The 22,373-nt window shown below is 36.9% G+C and overlaps 1 protein-coding gene across 2 annotated transcripts in view; it reads left to right on the top strand.

Moving 5' to 3' along the window:
* PDE7B (phosphodiesterase 7B) overlaps nucleotides 1-22,373 on the top strand; it is a 174,774-nt gene that overhangs the window by 47,989 nt on the left and 104,412 nt on the right. For both annotated transcript variants that reach the window (XM_061474940.1, XM_061474942.1), the window contains one exon: nucleotides 14,702-14,762. In XM_061474940.1, coding sequence (XP_061330924.1) covers nucleotides 14,702-14,762 — 61 coding nt within the window. The remainder of the gene's footprint in view (nucleotides 1-14,701; nucleotides 14,763-22,373) is intronic.

Raw genomic sequence — 22,373 nt, 5'->3', positions numbered from 1 at the left:
CCTAGTTCAGATGGAGTATGATTTCAAGTGCCTAAAGAGGGCTGTCTGTCATCTGTAAATTAATTTAGCAATGACTGGAAACTGAGCTACTCAAAGAGCCAACTTCTTATATTACAGGGGTTTATACTTCTGGCAAACAATAATTATTTTTTTCATTTATAGATTCTAATACTGCAAAGGATGTTTCCCAATGTACTAACGAAGGAGGTCCCAGTCAGTTGTGTAATACCACACTGAACACAAGAAAAACATTGAAAAACCCACACAATAACTTTGTTATCCACCTCTTGGATTACTGTACATCCAGTTGAGAAGATTAATTTTACTTAGAGATTTTTTTAACTTAAGGAATTTTTGTTTGGTGATTGTTTTCAAAATTAGAATCTCTTTGGTTTCAGTTTTATGATTTTTTAGCAAGTCTGATTATTCTGAAATAGGCATTAGGTTAAACCCTTCTGTGTTCCACCTTCCAAGGAAGTTCTGAGAAGGCAGTATTCACCTCTATTCACATTTTTGTACAAATCCAACTAGGTCCATTTAAGATGAATGTGACAATAGTAAAAACTAGACAGATCATTTGATATGCAGAGCTAGCAGTGCTTACACTCCCCTTTAGGTGTGTCCTCATGGTTCCTGTTGATGTCAGCGTGTGATGCTGATACATCCAGAGGCTTTCCGATGGGGAGGGAGAAGTGGGGGTGATTCTTTTAGCTAAAGAATCACTGTTATACGGGCCAAGGTCTTCTCCTTCCACAGATCAGACACAAACAGAGCTTCTCATATGTTCACTGATGTGTTACCTGTGTATGCTGGATTTACTTACATACAGGCTCTTAAGGAAAAAACAAATGGTCAACAACCACAAGGCTGATTTAATAACTGTGCTTTTAAGTTACCGAGGTGCCTTTCAGAAATAATATCTCTACAGTGTTTCTTATCTCATGTGACGTTCACAAATTATCTCCCCTCAAAGCTGATTTTTTGGCTTAAGTTGCCCAGTTGACTTTATGAGGTGAGAGTGCTCATCAGTCTGCAGTATTAGTCCCTGTATTTATTCATCCATTACTCAATAAGATATATATAGTCATACTGTAAGAAATAGTACACAGAATTAGAGGCAACTGGAATGTTACTCCTTGCTCTTTCAGTGCGTTGGCGACCTTTAGCAAGCTTCTGCAATCAACCCTTTCCTCCATTTCCCATTTCTACAGTATCTAACTGTAAAACGTAGCCTGTCCCAAGTGCAATGTTAAATAATATTGTAAAAAATAACTGACAGAAAAATGGAAAGAACTAAAAAAAAAAAAAAGGGAGAAAAAAATACCACAGAGACATCAAATGTTTTCCACATGCAGAGACCAGTTACAAACTCATTACATTGTTTATATTGGTCTCAGCATGTGATCTCCTATGTTCACTTCAGTCAGTATGTCAGCATTGCATTCAAATAACAAAAATGCATCTATAATGCAGATGTGTCTGATCAATATGAGTTTAGATCCAAAGGCAAATTTAATGTTTTCGCATAAACAGGGGGTATTTCAAAACCTCTCTTAATTGAAACACTGCCCATTTCCACCAAAAAACTCGCTTGCACTGCACAACATTTTCACCTGGGTTATTAGTTAGGATCATGTGGCATAAAATGAACAGTACCTTTCAGTTTTAAAATAAAGTAGGCCAAAATAATTAGTTATAAATTCATTATTTACATTTTACATAATAGAATGTAAATTCTGTTTCAAGCCAACTTTTTAGATGCTAGGAAATTAGGTTTAAGCAAAGTTTCCAATTGCTCCTGTAAAAATCTCCATTGTTCTTTCTTTATAAACTGATAAGCATGTATCACTTGCAATGCGTGTGGTTTTATCTGAGTCAGATATAATGCAATATATTGAAAAACATTACTTATTTGCAAATAATAGAAAGTGCCATATGTAAGTACTACAGCCACCATAATAATGCATTAATGATTTTTAAAGGGAATTTTAATAAGAGAAACTTTCAGATTCTGACAAGAAAAGTGCTTCTGTCTCTATGAGAGAAAGAGTCCTTTCTCTCAACCACTGCACTGCACAGCCTCTAAATATACTACTACTTCCCATATAGTATAATTCACTCAGCAATCTTTACCCCCAAGAAATTATAACTGTGTTTTTATACTCCATTATAAGTATTATATGTTATACACAAAGGTATATATCAAAATAAAATAGGAAAACTGGAAACATTATTTTACCTACTGCTTTATTATTTCTTTAAAGCTAAGAGGAAATAACAGAATTTACCCAGAGCTTCAGAAAAGTTGTTCTGGTTACTGTGAGGAAAATGGCATGTTTTCCTTTAGTTGTTTGTGAGCCTCACAGCTACACTGTGCTGTGTATTCACTTTGTATTCTTCCAAAGTGGTCAATTAGTCCTCATAACTATGACCAAAGCAGTATCAATAATATCTTTCTAATTCCTTCACAAAAAAATCAATGAATCTAGAGTTGTTAAACAGTCCATGCTGGCCTCTTTCTATAACCAAATGTGCATATCCCAGGTGTCCTGGAGTGACCATTCACAATTGCCTCATTTCTGCTACCTGCCAGCCACCTTCCATCATGTGGTAACTGGGAGAGCATTTCTTTTGCTGTGCAAATCCAGCCTCTAACATTCAGTATTAACACTGATTTTAGGGTCCAAATGTACAGCAGATGTTAATGCTTAGAGTCACTAAATCCTTTTCACTGAAACTATTGAAGAGTTAGGCATCCAGGCTTTTTCCGTAATCAGGTGGGCTAAATCATTCTCTAGAAATTTCCGTCTGTCTTCTTCTACTAAGTTTTATGAACTTTTTTTTTTTTTTTAAATCTAGAGGTCAGTTCCCTCAAGTGGGATACAAAAAATTCTGCCATAGTTTTAAATATGGTGTAGATGTTAGTTGTTTGCAAGTTTTACAAAACAGATGTTCCTCCAAAACAGAGACTTAAAGATATAACTATGTAAGACATTCAGCACCTTGGCAGTTCTCTGAAAATATACAAGGAGAATGATTATTCTTTAAGCTTATCTTGTGAAACTGTAAATTCAATTAAAAAATTGAAAAACAATACATCTTAGGAGTTGTTTTTTATTTCCACCTTTAACATAAATGCATAATAGTCACACTTAAATAGCACAACCAAAATTACACATTTTTAAGAGAAAATGCTGCATTGTACGCCCAGTTTTTGGGGGGGGGGGGCAGATAAAGAACAAACTATATATGGCAAATATTACTCACACTACTTAATACGCCTACTGCAACAAATTCAGACGTATGGTGATAAGATTGGTAACAGACACTGAATAGAAATGATGCCATGCAGTTTAGTCAGAATCAAATTGGTTAGCATTCAAACTCAAAAGCATTGTCTGATTTTGTACAGAAGAGTAGGGGATATATGATAGAAACTGCATAAGTAATATGTTCACTGTGTTGACTTTGGCAACTAAGAGTGGAAGATATGAGCAAAACCAGGCCAAAAGGCAATGTAAGATTATTCCCATGACAACAAGAGGCTAAGAGGTTAACATTTTTTTCTTCTGCAGATGAAGTACAGTTCTCAGTTTCCCCCCAGAAAAGCAGTATCTACTTGAACAGGGAGTAGCAGGAGACATGGCCTTGCCATTTTTGCAAAGTACTTGAGTTTTACTACATACAACAGGAAGACATGTCTTTTCAAGAGAATTTGTCTTCAGGAGGTAAATCCAGATGAAGGGAGGGAATCGCATTCAACCAAATCCTTTTCTATCCTTCATTTAGTTCTCATAAATAGTAGGTGGTGTCTCTTCCCTCCAGTGCCTGATACAATAGTGACTATTTCATTTTTCTTGTTTCTGTTACAAGGAAAGATGGTTTATTACAGAGACATTCTATGAAATTTGTACCCTGCTTTTTACTAAATATTATCTTTATTATATAAATGTGTTTTACTGCATGTTGTAGTTATTTAAAGCGTGAGGTGTATGACCTTTTTTCTTCTACAAAATACAGTTCTTCATAATCAAGTCTAAAATACTTCAATGTTCTGTAGTGATGAAAAAAAAGAAAACGAAGCATGGAAAGTAATGTGTCTTCAGTAGTGTAACTTGAGAGGTCTTTAAACCTCTGATATGCTCAGGATCTTGTTTGGAATATGGATGAAGTGAACTCTATAATAGCATTACAGACTTGTTTGAATACTTGTTCACAAAACAGTATTATGACGGTTGTGGACAGCTATGATTGTATTTTCTCTAGACTGGTGATTGAGGGCTTAAGAAGACTTTGAATGCAGATCTAGGAGACATTTTGTTCCCATGGAGTATTTTTGCTTTTTTTTTCTTCCAGTTGTTTCTGTTTTTCTAAAATAAGCCTCTTTAGAATGAAATGCTTTTACAATTTCTGTATGGAGAATCAAGATGCACATTTTGATTGGCCTTGGGATGGCCTTGGGCCTCCAAGAGAAGAAGGAAGATGCCTGGACAATTCATTCCTTGTGTAAACTCCTGTGATGAGTTTTACTAGAAGTAAAAGAAACATTTGCAGGAGCTTTGTCCTTTTCTTTTAGTTTTTCAAGGATAGGCACAGATGTAGTCTTGGCTAAGAAAATACAACCAGAATCTGTTGAGAAGTGAGAGAAAAGAGCAGCTTTGTGCAGCACTTGCTAACAGTACACCTGTTTTGAAATTATGCTTTCACACATTTTTTTTTTTAAAAAAAAGCTCTAAAAGAAAGTCTCTGCTTCTGGGAATTATGTTCAGGGAAAAAAAATCAGTCTTTCTAGCATTGCTCCAAAAGACTGCCACCTTGGAAAGTGTAACTAATATGTCCAAAAACCATGGATTTCACTGTATCTGAAATACATTCATGGTGATTATTGCAGCAGCATCTGAATGTTTCCTGACGATAATGGAAGTTGTAAGGCTGTAGATATGTTATTAATCACACTTCAAAAGTTGACAAAAAGATATATTAGTATTGATGACATTGTCTTTTAATGCAGAAGATGCTCTTCCCCAATGTCTAATATGACAATTTTTGAAAGGCAAATTTTTCCTGTCAAAACAACACTTGCTGTTTTTCGGTTCCATATGTTCTGCATGTAGAAACGTGATGTATGTTGGCTGTACTTGAAGTTATGAAAGTCATTTTTGCAGTGCTAAGATTACTTAGCTTTTTGGTTAGATTTCCATTTCTAAACTGCACTAATATAAGCAGTGCTAATTGACAGTTATGGCTATAGAAGCGTGTGCTAGCAGGCTAAAATACAACTATAGATGACCATTTTTACAGTATGTAAAATGTTTGGTAACATGCTGGACAGATGTCCACAAAATTTTGTATCAGGCCATTGGTAGAACAATCAAAGATAGTGTTTATGTGTTAAGATTGCTCAGAGTGTAAGAGTTTACAAGTACAAGGCAGGAGAACTCTAAGAAGGATAACCAAAATCAAATTTGGGAGTAAAGCTGTAAGTGGTTAGGGCTAAACTCAGGAGATAGTCTGAAGTGAGGATTTCATGTTGTGACACACTAAAATCATCTACATAGCTAACAATAACAAAGTCTGAGGCCATTTTTCAGTTGTGTCCTCTACATAGCAGCTGGGCAGAGGTTTCCTTAGGGCATCGTGTGATGACACAGTGTTGCAGAAATAATTCTGTTCTTACAAATTTTTATTTGATGAGTCCTTCATGGATGGCAGACGTCACACATAAAGTTATCTTAGGGGAAGAGCAAGGAGAGAAAGAGAATCAGAAAAGAAAAAGGTAGAAGCTCACTTTTAGTAGGATGACCAATTCTGCAGTCACTTCATAGCTATCCATGGTATACCCTCAGGCCCAAGCAGCATCTGGTATGCAAGTGAGAAACCACTTTCTGCCTCTAAGTGCTCTATTTTCACTTCTGCTGAGGCTGTCTTTTTGATCAGACCTTCCATGTTTTGAGGTTTGTTTGATTACCTGTAACTGTCTCCTACCTGATTTGTTGGTTGTGTTATTTCTGTTACCTAAGTCTACCTCTATACCAGAAGGTGAGTGAGAATGGTAGGCTCGTGAACATATTACCTAGTTGTTGGTACGCTTTTGGCATGGGTTGTTCTAACCAACTCCCATTCCTTAAAAATAAAGTCTTGGAAAGGATGAAATAGGACTGCCTTGGTGTGTATCAATGTTTTAGGGAACCAAGAATGCCCAGCTCTTGAGAAGCAGATGGCCACCAGTGCTTGGTACTGCTCAGAAAGGAACACAGTCTTATTAGGTAGGAGGAACCTGATGCCTGTCAGCTCACTAGCACTCAATCTTCTTGTCCTTCCTAAGACTGTGGTTTTGTACGCAGTGTATGGTATGCAGCAGACACACACAGGTGCCAAAATTCATCCCATGTTATTCTGAACAGCCTGAGGAAACTCTTCAGGAGATTAGTTCTCTTACAGACCTCTGATTTGCTTCTTGAGTGGTGTGTCAGTCAGTACTTTCGAGGTTTTGACCATTTCTTTGATACAGCATATCAGTGGGAAATATGTAAGAGAAACATTTCGTTGAAGTTGAGGCCTAAATTTTCACAAATTAATACTACATTTCCCTCCCATTTGATATTTCAATAGAAAGTAAAAGCTAAAATGTCAGTGACCGTTGAAAGAATCTAGAAGAGCCCAGTTCTGCAACTCAGAGGAAGAGGAAAGAAAATTATATGGTCCAGAAAATGTTTAAATACAGAGAACTTTGATGTTTCACATCAGAGCAAAAATAAGGAGTCAACTAATTTGCCTTCTCCTTAGTATTGATACTGTCCTCCCATCTTCCCTCCCACTTTAAACTGCTTTTGTGGTGGGAGGATCCATTACGTAATCTACAGATGGTTTACATTCTTTAAAATATAAACTAGAAAATGAACTGTAATACAGATTCATACCAGGGAGGTGAAAAATTAGTCTGCTCTTTAGCATTTCTTGGATAATGGCACCCCCTCAGAACATGCCTGCAAGTTGTGCCTTGCTGTTAATGCAAGCTGAACTGTGACTTATTGCTTATTTAAACCTAACATTTTCATTGCTTGGTAATTCTGGATTTGTCTCTCAGTGCCCATGTTATAAACACGTAAAAGTAGGGACGCCATGTTGAAACACTGACATATTCTCAGGGGGGTCAGGGCTACTGGTGCCTCCCTAATGAAATCACACACTGTTAAACATTTTTTCCCTTAACTGAAGAAGAAAACAAAGCAGTTAAGCTACTAAATCCATTTTCCAGCAACACTAATGCATTTCAAACCACTCTTAACTATAGTAAATAACAGGTTTGTAAGAAAATGAACTGCCTGAAGGTTCACCTCAGGCTACTTAGCCCACAAACAAGTTGCTGGCTACTGGCAACAATGGTTGGTTGGGAATTATTGCTCAATTTAGTTGTAATTGCTTATTTTGCTGTGTCTTCTGTTCAGAGTAGCTGAGGGTCTACAACCTGGTAAATTCCAGAATGAAATACATTGCCAAAGTGCTACTGGAGATTGACACTGACAGTGTTGAAAGGTTATGTGAGCAACGTCTTTCAAATTCCTGTAGGGAAGAGAAACCTCTTTCGCTGGGAAAGCTTGGAAAGGGAGGAACTCTCAAAACAAGTTTGCCCAGGCATAGCTATTCAACTGCAGAAAATCATCCAGATAGTAACATGAATATTCAGTTTCAGTGTTCCTCAATGCTGACACTAAATAGGGAAGCTGGAAACTTTACTCATGAAATATGGTATATAGTTGCAGTGTAATAACAGTAATTTGAAGAGCAGCAAATGTACTATTCTGGCTGCTAATAGTATTTTAAAGGCTGTATTAATTGTCAGTATGCTGTGATCATGCCACATTTCTAAATGGGTGGGCATACGTACAATACATACCTATTCAAGGCAAGCATACTTTCTTCCCGCCCAATTTAGTGGAGCACTTAGCTTGCCAAATGTACGTCTACATTTTCAGATAAGTATAAGGTTTTATCTATAATCATTATGGAGACTGTTAATAGGGCCTAGAGAGGTAATATGTAAACAATCACAGTTTTTATAGATCTTGGACAATGTCATTAGCTGAAAGATTCCAGTGGTATTTGTTACCAATGGGAATGTTTATATATGCGATTCTCAAGTTATATTTATTATATACATATTTTCACATGCAAAAGGCTAAATAAAGTTCTTAAAGAACTCAGAGTTGGCAATTCAAGGCCATATGAATAGGGTGAGCTTTGTACAATTATTCACTCCAGAGAAAATTGTTCAAATGTGGGCCTGTTAAATTTAAAATAAGGTGTGGTATAGAGAAAAGAAACTTGTCTCTAAACAAATAAAAACAACGGTTTTATTTCCTTCTCTAAGATCAACAAAGACCACGGATAAAGATTCAGCAAAATTCAAAAGTATTTGACATTTAAGTGCATCTTAAAATCACACAGGGTTTTGGTAGGGAACTTTCTTGTTTTATATAGACATTGATTTAATCACTAACAGATATTATTAGAAGGCTTTCATTTTGGGGAAGGTGCTTGTGAAAAGGGTGCAAGTTGCACAGATTACATATGTCTGTCTTCCCTGGTAGTTCCTGTATTTTCTTTTGTCCCTGTCAAGAGAGAAGAGACAAAACTGGAAATACCACAAGTGTAAGAAAGCATTGGAAATCCTTCAGTTCCTACTCTGATAATTCATCAGCATTTGGAAGGAATCCACCTTAAATCTTCTCCCAGACAACCTGAAGATGTAAAATACTGACTTTAATTTTCAGCTATTTATATGCGGGGCCAGCTGTTTTATAAAATATTGCTAAGACTTACAAAGTAGTGTTACTTGTCACACTAACAGACATTGCATCTATAAATCTTTAGGCAGTTGGAATGATGCTTTATTTTAGATACCAGAGGATTTTGTTGAAGTACCTTGTAAAGGTGATGGAGAAAGGAACTTACATATTAGAAAAATAGATTTATGAATAGCAATAGTGTTTTTTTGCCTCTGAGATAATCTGGGTTTTTTTTTCATAGAAGCTGCTCACTCTGCCTTAAGTTCTTTTAATCAATTGTGTCTCTGAGTATATCTTTCAACTCTGATTTCTAAAGGAGTGAGAATTATATGCAGTACTCTGAAGGAGAAAAAAGAAAAGAGAAAGAGAAGAGAAAAGAGGGGAGGGGAGGGGAGGGGAGAGGAGAGGAGAGGAGAGAAGAGAAGAGGAGAGAAGAGAAGAGAAGAGAAGAGAAAGAAGAGAAGAGAAGAGAAGAGAAGAGAAGAGAAGAGAAGAGAAGAGAAGAGAAGAGAAGAGAAGAGAGAAGAGGAAGAGAAAGAAAAGAAAAAAAAAAAGAAAAAAGAAAAGAAAAAAGAAAAAAGAAAAGAAAAGAAAAGAAAAGAAAAGAAAAGAAAAGAAAAGAAAAGAAAAGAAAAGAAAAGAAAAGAAAAGAAAAGAAAAGAAAAGAAAAGAAAAGAAAAGAAAAGAAAAGAAAAGAAAAGAAAAGAAAAAGAAAAGAAAAGAAAAGAAAGAAAAGAAAAGAAGAAGAAAAGGAAAGGAAAGGAAAGGAAAGGAAAGGAAAGGAAAGGAAAGGAAAGGAAAGGAAAGGGAAAAGGAAAGGAAAGGAAAGGGAAAAGGAAAGGAAAGGGAAAAGGAAAAAAAAAGAAAAGAGAAGAAAAAAACAAACAATGTTATGTAAAATCCACTTCTTTCTACTTTGGTAGAACAAAAACATATTAACTTAAGGTTACTTTAAAAAAATGAATTTTTAAAGACTATTTGTCATGCAACAAATGTGCAATTAACACATCTCTTCTATGTGGAGGTATAATAATCTCTGGCACCTCCTACAAAAAGAAAATCATCCAATCTTTATTGTCATGTTTGGCTGATCATGCACGTCAAGTATCTCACTGATTACTGCAATTTTGGAAGAGACATATGTGTTGAACACCACACTAGGGAAACACACAACAGAGTGAAGAACCCTATCAGTGTTGTTCCTACTCCAGTAACCTTTTAGCTGACTAAGCCAGCTTTTCAAAATTTGGTTGTGTCCAGCTTAAAAAGGTCAAAATTGTGCATGTTCAAATTTCATGCCAGAAAAAATCTTATTATATTTTTAAAGTACTTATACTCTAAAATTATTATAATAGTTGAACGTTAATTATATGCATTTAATAAATAGAAAATTAAATGCCACTTATTGCAATTCTCATGACAAACACTTTCAGATCTCTACTTGCTAAATTTTGTCATAGGTAAAAATGTAGCCCTATTTATTTCGATTACTCAATTTCCATCTCTCTTCTTAAAGCATGTAAAGCTTTAATTTACCATACAAATAGAAGTTGAATAGAATTATTTCAAAACCATTTTTTTCATTGATGAAATTTTCTCCACAACATAAAAACAAAACCAGAAAAAAAAAACAACTAAGGACATATTCTGTCCAGGGTGTATATATACCCTGCTTATTGCTACATATCTCAAATCCTCAAATGCAGGTGCTGTGAGCCCAGGAATGCTGAAAATGAAGACCCAACCTATGAATGATCACGTAATACTGGAGAAGTAATATGAGATGTATTACTGCATTAGTACAACTGACTAGGGCAGACTTTCCTTACGCTGCATGAACTCTTTTTCTGTCAGTAGTGCCCTACTTTTCTGTAGTTTTACTTACACCCTTTTGGTACAGGGCGCCTTGCAGAAGACTTCCTGTTTTGCTGTGCACTTCTCATAGGATCTTGCAAAGACATCATGTTGCCTGAGAGCACCCTCCTCCATCAGAGTCTGGTGCCTATGTAATACGGTATTTCCCTTTTCCAACAGGTGGTACTGGGCTATCATAGCCAAGAAGGCTGGCTTCAAGCTCTCCAATTCACTTATCAAAGGAACTGAGCTCATGTCACATTTCTTCTGGATATCATGTCCTTTCATCCCTATTCTCTAGCAATAACTCTCTCAGTCTTTTCTCCTTTTTTTTTAAGCTCTGCTTTCAGCTGCTCTGTGATTCAGTCTCTTTTTCCATGAGGGACTTAAAAGTCCCATTCTAGTTTACTATATTTCAGCTTGTGTAACAGACTCAGTATCATGGCATATATCTGAGCTCAAAAAAATAGAGTTGAGAGTAGATAATTTATTAATTATTTTCTAATAAAAATATAAATACAAATATTTTCTCACGTGTCATGAATTGCAGGCTGCTATCCTATGATGTGGAAATACATCTATATGACTGAAAACATTATTAACGAAATGTAATTATATTTTCCCCTTCTTCAGAAGGAGAAAAAAAAAAACCACAACAGGCTAGTACAGAGTTCAGTGATTCAAGACATATGAAGATAATAACGAAGAGCTGGAAGGGTAGATTTTACTTGCTTTTACCCATTTTTTTTTTTTTTGTTAAATCTGACCATTTCCAAACACAGCAGTGGCTTCAGATTTCAGCAACAAATCCTCTCTCACTTCAGGGGCAGTGAATGTCAGTAGTATTATTTTCAGCAGGGCTGCCCCCGTGAACTCACCAGCCCAATATATAGTACTGCATATAGCAGAGCCAGTCCTACCAGTGCTATAGCAGTCTTAACCATGAAGCCCAAACTGAGATTTAAAATATCCCAAAATCAGATCATTTAGATCCAAGAATGTGATTTATCATATTTTTAGAGAGTGAAATTTTGGAACTTTAATGAGCTTTAAATATAAGTGAGGACTATGAATCCAACCTCATCATAGATTTCAAGAAATGAAGTTCAGAGGCAGCTTTCCTGTGAGCTCATTTCTTTTCCTAACTGGGTAATATGTTTGGTCTTTACGGCTCACCGTTGATCTCTTATAGCTTTAAAACAGGAAAAGAGAACTTCTATCTTCATGCAGACCTAACTCTAATGAATATGTCTCACGCTACTTATAAGCAGCAGCTTCTAGAGGCTGTTTAGTCAGTCTTTAAAAGAAATGTCATATTTCTCTCTCACCTTGCTAACAGACATATAGGGTGATCTACATGTGTGTAATAGGTCTCAGATGTACAGCAGAGATGCATGGGCTATTCTTCCTCCTCTCTGCTTTCTGACCCATTGAAATGAAAAAGTAGAATAACCAGCATCTTATATCAAATTCCTATCCCTGCTCTCTGAGGGATCCACTACTGACTCTGTAGCCAATTTTGAAGCTTTCAGAAGAGAATGAGCAGCTGTTTTGGGAATAATTTGGAAATGGATTGGGACTGGAAAAACTCTTGGCCTCATCTCTTATTACCAGCCCCAATATACAAGCAGGCGGAACAAACCCAAACCAGAAAAGAAAGTAAGCTGGGCCAGGAAAAGGACACTAGAATATTATCCAGCCGTGGCAGAAATTCATAGCAGTGGTGACAAGGTCTCAATTTAATCCTAAAGATTAAATCCTGAAGTCATTCCTTACTTCTCATTCATGGAAAACTTTTCTAACAGCAAAAATGCTCACACAACACTATTTCTTTAATGAGCAAAATGATTCCCTGCTGCATATCTGTGCCACTTTACACACCCAGAATCCAACTAAGTCTTTTTCAGATGTTCTGAGCAGTTTGGTAACAGCTTATTTTTCATTCCATTGATCTGTACATATGAGCTTCTGTTGACATCAGAAATTAAATTGCCGCAGAAGCTTTTTCTGCTGGTATTTCTAGCTGCAGTGGTAGCAGTGAAAAATCTCCTATGCTGACTGTTGTAGCTTGATTTTCAGCCAGTTCTGTGGGCTGCAGGAGCTAAGGGAGTTAAGATAAGGCTATGAACTTGTATACAGTTATCTGAATCTTACTTGCGAAATTTTCATCATAATGGATCCTGTGGGATGTCAGCAGACTCTAGAGAACATTAGCCATTTTCCCAATTTCATAACACTAGGACTGGTGAATATTGTCAGATATTGCAAGACATTATTTGCTGGCCTGAAATGTGATGCTTATATAAATATGTCTGGAACATACAATACCTCTGAGGGACTAAATCGAAAATAACCAAAGGTTTTCAAAAAGCAGCATAAATTCAAGGGTGAGGTGGGAGATGAATTTTGATGTGCTTTCTTACATCTGCAATTGTCTAAGTATACTTATGGTCATGAAGAAGAAGCTGGGAGATTTCTGTGAAAAGATGTCAATATCTTAATATTCTTCCTGGAAGAATAAAGTGCAAATTTCTGTGTCTTCTGACACAGAAGAGCATTTGTAAAATCAGCTTCAAAATGCTGGGTGTTGTTTTTCTTTTGCAATCTTTCAGTAGTAAGTGCTCCCACCTAGGAAGGTTAATACAGGTGTCTGATTGCTCTTTTTAGACGTACTGATATATGAAAGACTGTGTGGGAGATGGGCTTTCTTTGTTTGTGTTTATTTTGGTGAGGGAGGCAAAAGCTATTTGTAAAACAGTGAGTTGCAAATGTGCTGCTCATTTATGAAACTGTGGCTGTGTTTCATATTCTTTGAAACTACGGGTTTTTTTACTTACCTGATTCTTTGTAGTTTTGAATGTTTGCTGCAAATTAAAAAAAAAGGGGTGGGGAAGAAAAAGACAATACTAACCACTTTATCTTATATAAGAAAGCCGTAAGGTGCTGCAAATGGAAACTGCATAAGAAAGGGAGAGAAAGGAAAAGAAAAAAAATGGAGAGCGCTTAGTGATTTTTCACAGATTGAACCACTGTGCTTTTATTCCCATCTTGTCATAGATACCAAAATCACAAATATATAGATAAGAAAGTATCTGCCACTTTTAGCTGTAAAATACGAGGCTATCCTTAATCCCCTATCAAGAGCTTTGAGTGTAGTGATACAAAACTGAATCTTTTCTGTAGCATCTGAAGCAATCACTGCTGCAGTGATCTGTACACTGACTTTAATCAGAGCTGTATCAACTAATGAGGTTTCTCCTGGCACCTAAACTGACATGACTGTCTGCATAAAGGACTCAAAAATGATGTCTTGCCTTTGAAAACAACCAAACACTTCTGTATTCTGATCCTAACTCTAATGATGTTCCTTCACTGGGTTTGTATAGGGACAGAACATTAGCCCTGATAATATATCTGTACATGTGAATATTGTTTTTCATTAACAAAATATCTCAGCATACAGACATAAATTACTTGCACTTTAAAAACCAATTTTACTCATAGGTGTTATGAAGAGTTCAAGTTTCATGTAATGACTGCTTTGCTTAATAAATATTTAAGAGTTGTGGGGTTTGTTTAAATAAGTTAATTTTACAGAAATACAAATTCCTGGATCAGCATAGCTGTTTGGTTTGTTTTGAACTGGATCATTACACAGATCCTGTTTAGGGTGCAGCTAAATCTGTGTACTGTGACAACTAAACCAGTGGAGAGGGCTGCAATGTCTACCAGTGGTAGATGAGGCTTCCTGTATAATTGGTTCTGATGGTAACAAAGTAACATGGACCAGGCAGTAGTTTCAACCAAACACATAAAAGTAATAGGTGTTACCTTGAGTTTTTCTTGGTGAAGATCCTGGTATGCAGTGTCGACCCATCCTTGCACATTAGCAGTGCCCACTCTTCCTCAAACTTTGGCTACTTGAAAATATTTTTATCTTGGTGTGTTGACAATGTGTCTTTGAACATCTCTCGTTCCAAAACATAATACTAGGACAAGGACAGAGATACTGTCACAGAGTTCTTAACTAAATATATCCTTTTTTTTTTTTCTTTCAGAGGTGCGGAGAAATCTCATTTGATAGTCCTGACCAGAATGCCAAATGTGTTCGCATGCTAGGTAAGGGTGAGTCTTTTCTCCTTTTGATATAAGTGTGTGGAAATACATTTAATTGGGGATTTCCTCTCAAAAGTGCATGATAACGGCCGTGGTGATTGACATAGTTCATCTACATGTAGTCCTCATCAATAGGTTCTTTATGGTGAATTTTCTATTATTGAAACAAAGTACATATATATCACAGAAATATCCATCTGCATAGATGAAAATATAGCTGTACCAACACCATAGTTGTAACCTCTGATGTACTCAATCCAGAACTCATATTTCAAAGCTGAAAATCTCTTAATTCCACAAATATGTATCAAGAGCCTCTAGGTCAGACCTTCAGCTGCATCCATCAGCAAAATTTCAGTCACTGTGATTTTACAGATTTCTGCTGGTGTAGCTCTCTGCCTATGGTTTATAAAATTAATATTAAGTAGAAGTTTCTGTTCTTTGAAAATGATACAAGAATGGTCTGCTATGTTTCATTAATTTCTGTGACCAATTTTATTGTATTTGCTTGTTTTATATACAGTGGTAGTACTGAAACTTTAACAGCATGGCTAGTATCACAGTGAAAGACAAGGAGTAAGTGTCAAAAAACCTAAAAGATGATGTTTTATCAGAAAAAAAAAATGAAATCATGGAACACTTGCAGGATTCAGCTTTAAATTCTGAAAACCTTTGATCCATCAGGGTTGAGATAAATGTATCCTGTAAATTAGAGTATTGCATCTAATAACATGAAGATTGAAATAGTCACAATTTTAAAAACGGCAATTGGCAATGTCTAGGAACTTAATTCCCATCTGGGTGCATAGCTGTGTTTTGTAATAACAGATTATGTGGTTTGTTGTTTATATTCATTAAATCCTATTGTCACAATAGACTATAATTTCTGCAGAGGAAATCTGTCATGCTCATAATGCACAGATCCCAACAGATGAGCTGACACAATGGGCCATAATGATCTGTTACATCAATGATCCATGGTTAGAGGTTCTTAATGGAACAAGCTGACAGAAAAGATACACTTGTGATCCTTATCATGCCAATTATAATCTACAGCTTTAATACCATTGAGATTGTAATACTCTAGTTCTAAGGAAGTTATATCCATGCAAATGTTATCATCCATTATGAGCTAAAAAGAGGGATGGGAAAAGGGTGAACAAAAAAATTTTGTGATGATTAAAGTCTTTTGCATGGCTTGGTTCATCAGTTGGTTTGGCATTTTCATAACACAGTCCAAAATTGTGAGTTTGACATCATCATTTATGCAAATGATTCTTTAGGAACAGTGAGCAGAGCAAGATTTTGTTTCCATTACATATATTCTTATCTATGTCTTGTACTATATGCGTGTACAAAAATGAGAAGATATGCTGTGCTCTGTAAGGAAACTGCTAGGAATGTAAAAATGATTCCAAGAGGACATGCCAAAGGTGTGACTAGCTCTCAGAGGTTACATCTCTTGTACTTAAACAGATTTCACCTGCTATTATTATTCATCAGTGTCTCTAACAAATTAAGGACTGTAGTGTCATATGTAATATAGGATATTACATTTCACCCCAAGGTATCCCAAATTACGTTCAGAGCTGAGTGCAAGTGCATATCCCACAGATGGCTCTGTAAGAGGTATGGAAGGTAGAAACTTGCATGATATGGTTGATCTGAGGGGCAGCTACTGGAGACGAACTCCACGGTCTTGATTTATCATAGAAATGTGTGTGGTTCTGGCAGTGCTGTAAAGCCAGATGGTGTGCATTCCGGTACCTCTCCTTTCATACTGAACTCTGTGTGGAAGAGCAGGAGCCAGCAGTCATGCAAGCTAGAAGGTCTAAGACACTGTGCTGAATACGTCGTGTAGTGTCCAATTTCAGATTTTACAAGGGAATTAAATTTCCAAGGGAACGAAACACAAAGTTTGTCACTGATCTATGCAAAGCTGACATTATAACAGCTGTGGTTATAAGTAACTGAACAAAGCACAATGTGCCTTCAGAAAGGGACATCTTTCTTGACTGCGTGGTCTTTAAGGTATGCTGAAACAGTCATGCAGTCGTCTACTGTAACAGTGACACAGTGCTGACAGAAATCTAGAGGGCAAGTCCCAGCAACTGCAAGAGGATAACTACTTACTAAGGAAAAAAATACAGAAGTCTGGAGTACTGGCTGTATTTCCTCAGGGATCTTTGACATAAAACCAGGCCATGCTTGGAACTGTACAGCAGTACTCTAAAGTTGCAATAGCTGGGTTGTTTGGCTTTTTGTTTTTCAGAAACAGTCTGTATCTGGGTTATTTTACTGGTTCTGAGTGAGCTTCAGATTTAAAGGTTTTAGGAGTAATGTTATCCTTGCTACTGTGAGTCCACTTTCCTTGAGGTAACATGGATTATATGGATGAGATTCTTTTTCTGTATAGCTGAGGAAGAGAGGTTTGCAGTAAAAATCTTGCTCTGTTCCTATCTTCCTGCTAGAAAACAGGAAATAATAGATGAAAAAATGCTTAAACACTTACAATGGCTATAGTAAAAGTGGGTAACTTTTCAACAGACAAACTAGATATTGGTTAACCTAAGGATAAGAGCAAAAGAATCAGTTTAATGCCTCATCTTTAAGCATCTGAGTGATGGATATTTATAATCCAAGTGAGAATAATAACTTGAACAACTAAATTAAAAGGACACTTAGCAGTGCTTCCTGAGGATATAATAGACAATGTGCTCTACCCAGCATATGCTTACTATCAGTGTAACTACAGGTACTGAGATTCTTTCAGAAAAATATGTTCTGTGTCTTATTCTTTATATTGAGTTTGTTTCCTTACACCTTGATGTGTTGTACTAATTAAAGCAATACTTTTGTAACCATCACAGAAGAAAGTCAGTCAGTGGCCCACCTTAGCCTTTTGAAGACCAGTGTTCACAACCTAAACCTATCAAAAATTTCCTGAGCCTGGCATTGGCTAAAGCTTTAAACATCCCTGCACATCCATTGTCCTTTGAAAAATGGCAAGAGAAGTGCTTTCTCACTTCTTAGGAACAACAAGAACTAATTTCTAAGTACAATGAGAAGGTGAAGTACTATAGTAATGCAGGTAATGAAAATACCACACTGTTGATAAACATGTGTTGTCAGAGTTTTCCCTAGAATATCTGAGTCTCTCTGGAGGCACTTCCAGTGCAAGCTAGAAAGTCTACACTATTCTACTTAGCCTAGGTCTGTTATCAAGTTAGTGAGGGCACTCAACTGTGGCAAAATTGCTAGATAATGCTGAACTGGATATCAAAAAGCTTTTGCTTTATGCTACATTCTGGAAGTTAGAACCCTGGGACCCTCATGCCCTTTATTTATAATGTTTGTGACTTAAAAAAAAACAATAGCACAAAAATTGAGCATATAGAAAGGTACAATGGTTATTAGTGCAAATATTCATATTATGAAGGGCAGAAGCAAACTATCTTTCTCCCTACAGCACCCACTGCAATTTTCAATGGCACAACCTGTGGTTAATTTTCCCATGTGTAGACAGACATATTCTGGACTCAGGCATGACACAAGGTGGTATCATGCAGAGATAATTGGGTTAGTTTGCTGTGAAAATTGCTGGTTGGAGGCCTAAGCTAATTAAGTCTGCTGGGAAGAATTGCATACTAGCTTGGAAGAGTCCAAAGTTAAGGCAAATTAACCAGTTCTCACATCTTAACTAGCTCATCCAAAGCTAACTCTGTAACCTCTGCATGGCAGAGCACTGAGTTTTATGAATTTATCCTGGAAAGAGTAATGCTCCCATATAAGGCTCTAGGATTATTACAGAAGGAAAACAGTCTGCCAACTAGAAAAGAAATTTCAGTGTGTAAATAACAGTTTGTACAGGATGGATATGTTTATCCACATATTATAATTATAAATATACAGCATAGTATATTTGCTGTATAGAAATTAGGCAGCTGCACTCATCATGACACAAAAATTAAATGATCACACTAGTTTTAATCTGTTCAACCTTACTGATGACAGTGAAGTAAGTGGGATGGATGATAAAAGCAAATTATCTAGTTCATTACTTTAGTAACCAGACTTCTATCACTAGATTTGGTCTTCACTCCTTACTAAAACACTGGGTAGATTTTGAAGAGGTCGCATCTCTTGCTGGCCAACCCTGCAGTCTATGCAGGTTCTTCCAGGGGAAATGTGAATTGCCCTCCTTAAGGAGCTAGTTAGTAAGATGAAAACACTAACCTTCCAGACACCCCATGGCAAATCACTGAGGTGCTTTCTTTTCATTATTGTAAATTCCATGCAGACAGGAATAATGTGGGTGAGTTCTGTTTTCCTTTTGGTGTAGACTTAATCCCTGTAAAAGCAGACAAATGAATCCTTGTTTGGAATAAATGCAGTTTCCTCACAAACAGCCATTTAAAATTAACCCATGGAAGAATAGCAATCAAAAAAAAAAAAGGGAGGTAGGGGGGTGGCAGTTTTTTGGCTTTTTTTTTTGTTCCCCAGACTACTAGAACATAACTTCGTAGCTCTAAGGCAAAAAAATCTTTCATATTCCAGGACAGATAGGTGCCTACCTCACTCGCTCCCCCCAAAGAAAGCTGCTTTGTGGCATACTTCCACTGTTTATTACCTATGGAGAGTTATGATTAAAGGAACCGGCATTTAGCCATGAAATGAGTTTTGTGGACGCAGCTTCAGTCTTGGTGGCTCTTTGCCCACAGCAGAAAACCACCACACATTTGAACACAGTTGGCAGCTGCAGGTTAAAAGAGAGAGACATTACTGGAATAACAACTGTGTTGAAAGCCAGGACTGAGGGATACTGGCAAGGCTCTGGCTGGCTGGCCTCTGCCTTACATAACTGTTGAGCTCACCTTCACTGGAGGGGGGGAATCTATTAAAATTTACTTTGAGAAACTTAATCAGTTAAGTAATCATATAACTAACTGGGAAAAATAAACATTGAAGAATGGTTAAAAAAGTCAGTTTGCCCTGCAGTGGAGGGAGTAAAAGAAATGAGGCAGTTAGTCAAATGGTTCTGCACTGGTCAGGCTTTGCAAAGCTTTCCAGAGCCCTCAGTGACATCATTTGAAATGTGACCCTGTATCTCTTGCACACACAAAGCTTCTACTGAAACTGATAGGCATGCATGAGCAATGGTGTTCTAAATAGCCCAATATACGGACTATTTATATCCCAGTCATTCAAAGACTTACACGTGCACTTGACCTTATGCAGACCAAGTATTCTACCTGTGCAAATGACAAGAAAATAAGCACATGAAATCATCTTTGTAAAATTAAGCAATATGTTCATGGAGAAAAGGCCTGAAATTTACACTGACTACCAAGAAATCTCCACTCCTCACTTTGCTGTCTATCAGGATTACTCACAACTTTATAGCAGTGGGAGGGGGGGGAAGGCTTAGGATGTCTGCTACAAAAAGATAGGCTTCTATTCCATGGGCAGCTTGCAACACAGGATGAAGTGAAGCAGGTTTTTTTCCACTATAAAGCAATGGTGTGAATGCATACAGAAAGATAAACGGCATGCCTCTTTTTAATATCTTGTTAATGTAGATAAATTCAAATCTAAACATATAAGCCCATGCTAGAAGCTTTTCACTTACATTTCTTACTGTAACTGCCAAAGAAAGTCTCTCTAGCAACAATTTATTCTGATGAGAACAGTATGATGTAGACAAGATTTCTGGAACTGTATTGAGTAGACAAAAGGTTGAGATTTTCAAATAGCTTCTAATGTTTTCCTTTTTTTTTTCTAAAATATCATTCATGTGTGTTAACACAATATAAAAATCAGACTTAACTCCTGATATTGCAACTGTACTTGTAATTACATTAAAAATGTTGTATCTCTGTGACCTTAACATCATCAAAATAGAGGCTTACTGCTCCTTCGCATCACTTAAGACCTCCTCCCTCAGTTGACTGTCTCTTCCTGAAACACAATACCTTCTAAATCTCACCTGTTTTCTTCAGGAATGCTCATGATTCATTCACAATAGTGTACAAAGAAGGCTTAACACTCGTTGCATAGCTGCATGTTTTATTTGGAAGGCCCCAGTCAAGATGCCAGGCTGCCTACATTTATTTGAGTGCAGCTTGGAGACAGAAAGTGGAAAACCGGTGGGCACAAGGCAGCAACAGAGACTTCTTTGTCAAGGAGTTTACAGTGTACACGCCGTCACTGTGCCACTTCATCACTGTGTTATTATTTCATGCTAAACAAATACCAATTCTTCATTTTTTACTAGCATGAGATTTGTGCCCCAAACCACAAGAAATGTACATATCAAACCCATCTTCTAGTTTTATGACTAATTAATTCAGTTAAGAAACTATAAAGAAAGATAAATAGAAAATTCTGATGCCCTTAGTGTATTTTAAAGAGTAGCTCTCTGATGCCATCTTACTGTAGTAATTTTGATTTAATTACTATTTTAGGTAATTATATAGCCTGGTAGCTGAGTGACAGTGGCCACCTGTTTATCCAGTTCTGTCCTGTAAAGCAGGTCAGACTGAAACCACTTGTCTAGCAGTATTCCATCTTTCAGAAGGGTGCAGAAGGAGACACAAGCTGGCCTTGCATTTTGAGTAGGCATATAAAACATTTTTCTAAATGTAATTTCTGGTTGCTTCTTTCCTATCACTTAAACATTAATTTGAATCATATATTGCATTATCCTTTGTCTGACCTTGATGCAGGAAAGAAATGGGGGGGGGGGGGGTGTGTGTCAGGGAAGTTGGAGGGAATGCAATAATGAGGATTTGAAACCATCTATATGATGTAAACACACCATGATAGCTTTCAGTAGAAAAGAGAGTTAACATGTCACCCACAATTACAAAAGCCATTCATTGGGACCACAGGATCCAGTTTATATACCAAAGCTAGAGAGATTATTAAAAAAATCCTCCTCTCCCCAGCTAAAAGTACCCCAAGCCCCTGAGTCGTCAGCTTCTCTTTCTATCAACAAGGCTTTTTGACTTGGCTGAGAATCTCACTGCATATCACATTTAGAAAAAGCACAGATTTTTAAGTCCTATCTGGCAGTTGTACTCAAAACATGGCTAGCAAATTTAATGCAGTGCAAAGCCAAGTACCTCCCTTTTTGGTCAAAGCATACTGCAGACAGAAGGATTGCATTCTGCTGCCCATTTATGTAATAATCTGATGAAAGTTTAAACATTGCTTTCTGTCCTTTCATCACCCTGAAGTAGTTAAAACCCGGAGCAGCCACTTTTTTCTTGCCTACCATGCTAAAGGCAACACAGGTTGGGGTTAGGTGCTGTCTGTTCCACCAGGATCTCATACCTTATTTAATGGTATTTGTCACATGACCTGTTGCTGATCCCCTGTTGGAAAAAAGATTTCAAGTGCCTATCCAGGCACGTCTTCACTCTTCCTCACAGTTTGATTTTAACTCGTGCCTAACCTTGGACCTAAACATGGACTGCATTCACATAATTTCCCATCTTCAGTGTCCAAACTGTTTTGAGTGGGATGTGTTCACCCAAAGTACTTTCTGTACAGAAAACTGCTGTGACTAACCATACTGCTGTAATAATGTTCTTTCAAAAATGGGAAAGGGGG

Source organism: Pezoporus flaviventris, unplaced genomic scaffold (assembly GCF_033815535.1).
Source record: "Pezoporus flaviventris isolate CSIRO_AGI_PZ_B2104156 unplaced genomic scaffold, CSIRO_AGI_Pfla_v1 ptg000081l, whole genome shotgun sequence".
NCBI classification, from domain to species: Eukaryota; Metazoa; Chordata; class Aves; order Psittaciformes; family Psittacidae; genus Pezoporus; species Pezoporus flaviventris.
The sequence above is the reverse complement of the archived record's forward strand: the minus strand, read 5'-3'. Positions and strand labels throughout refer to the sequence as shown.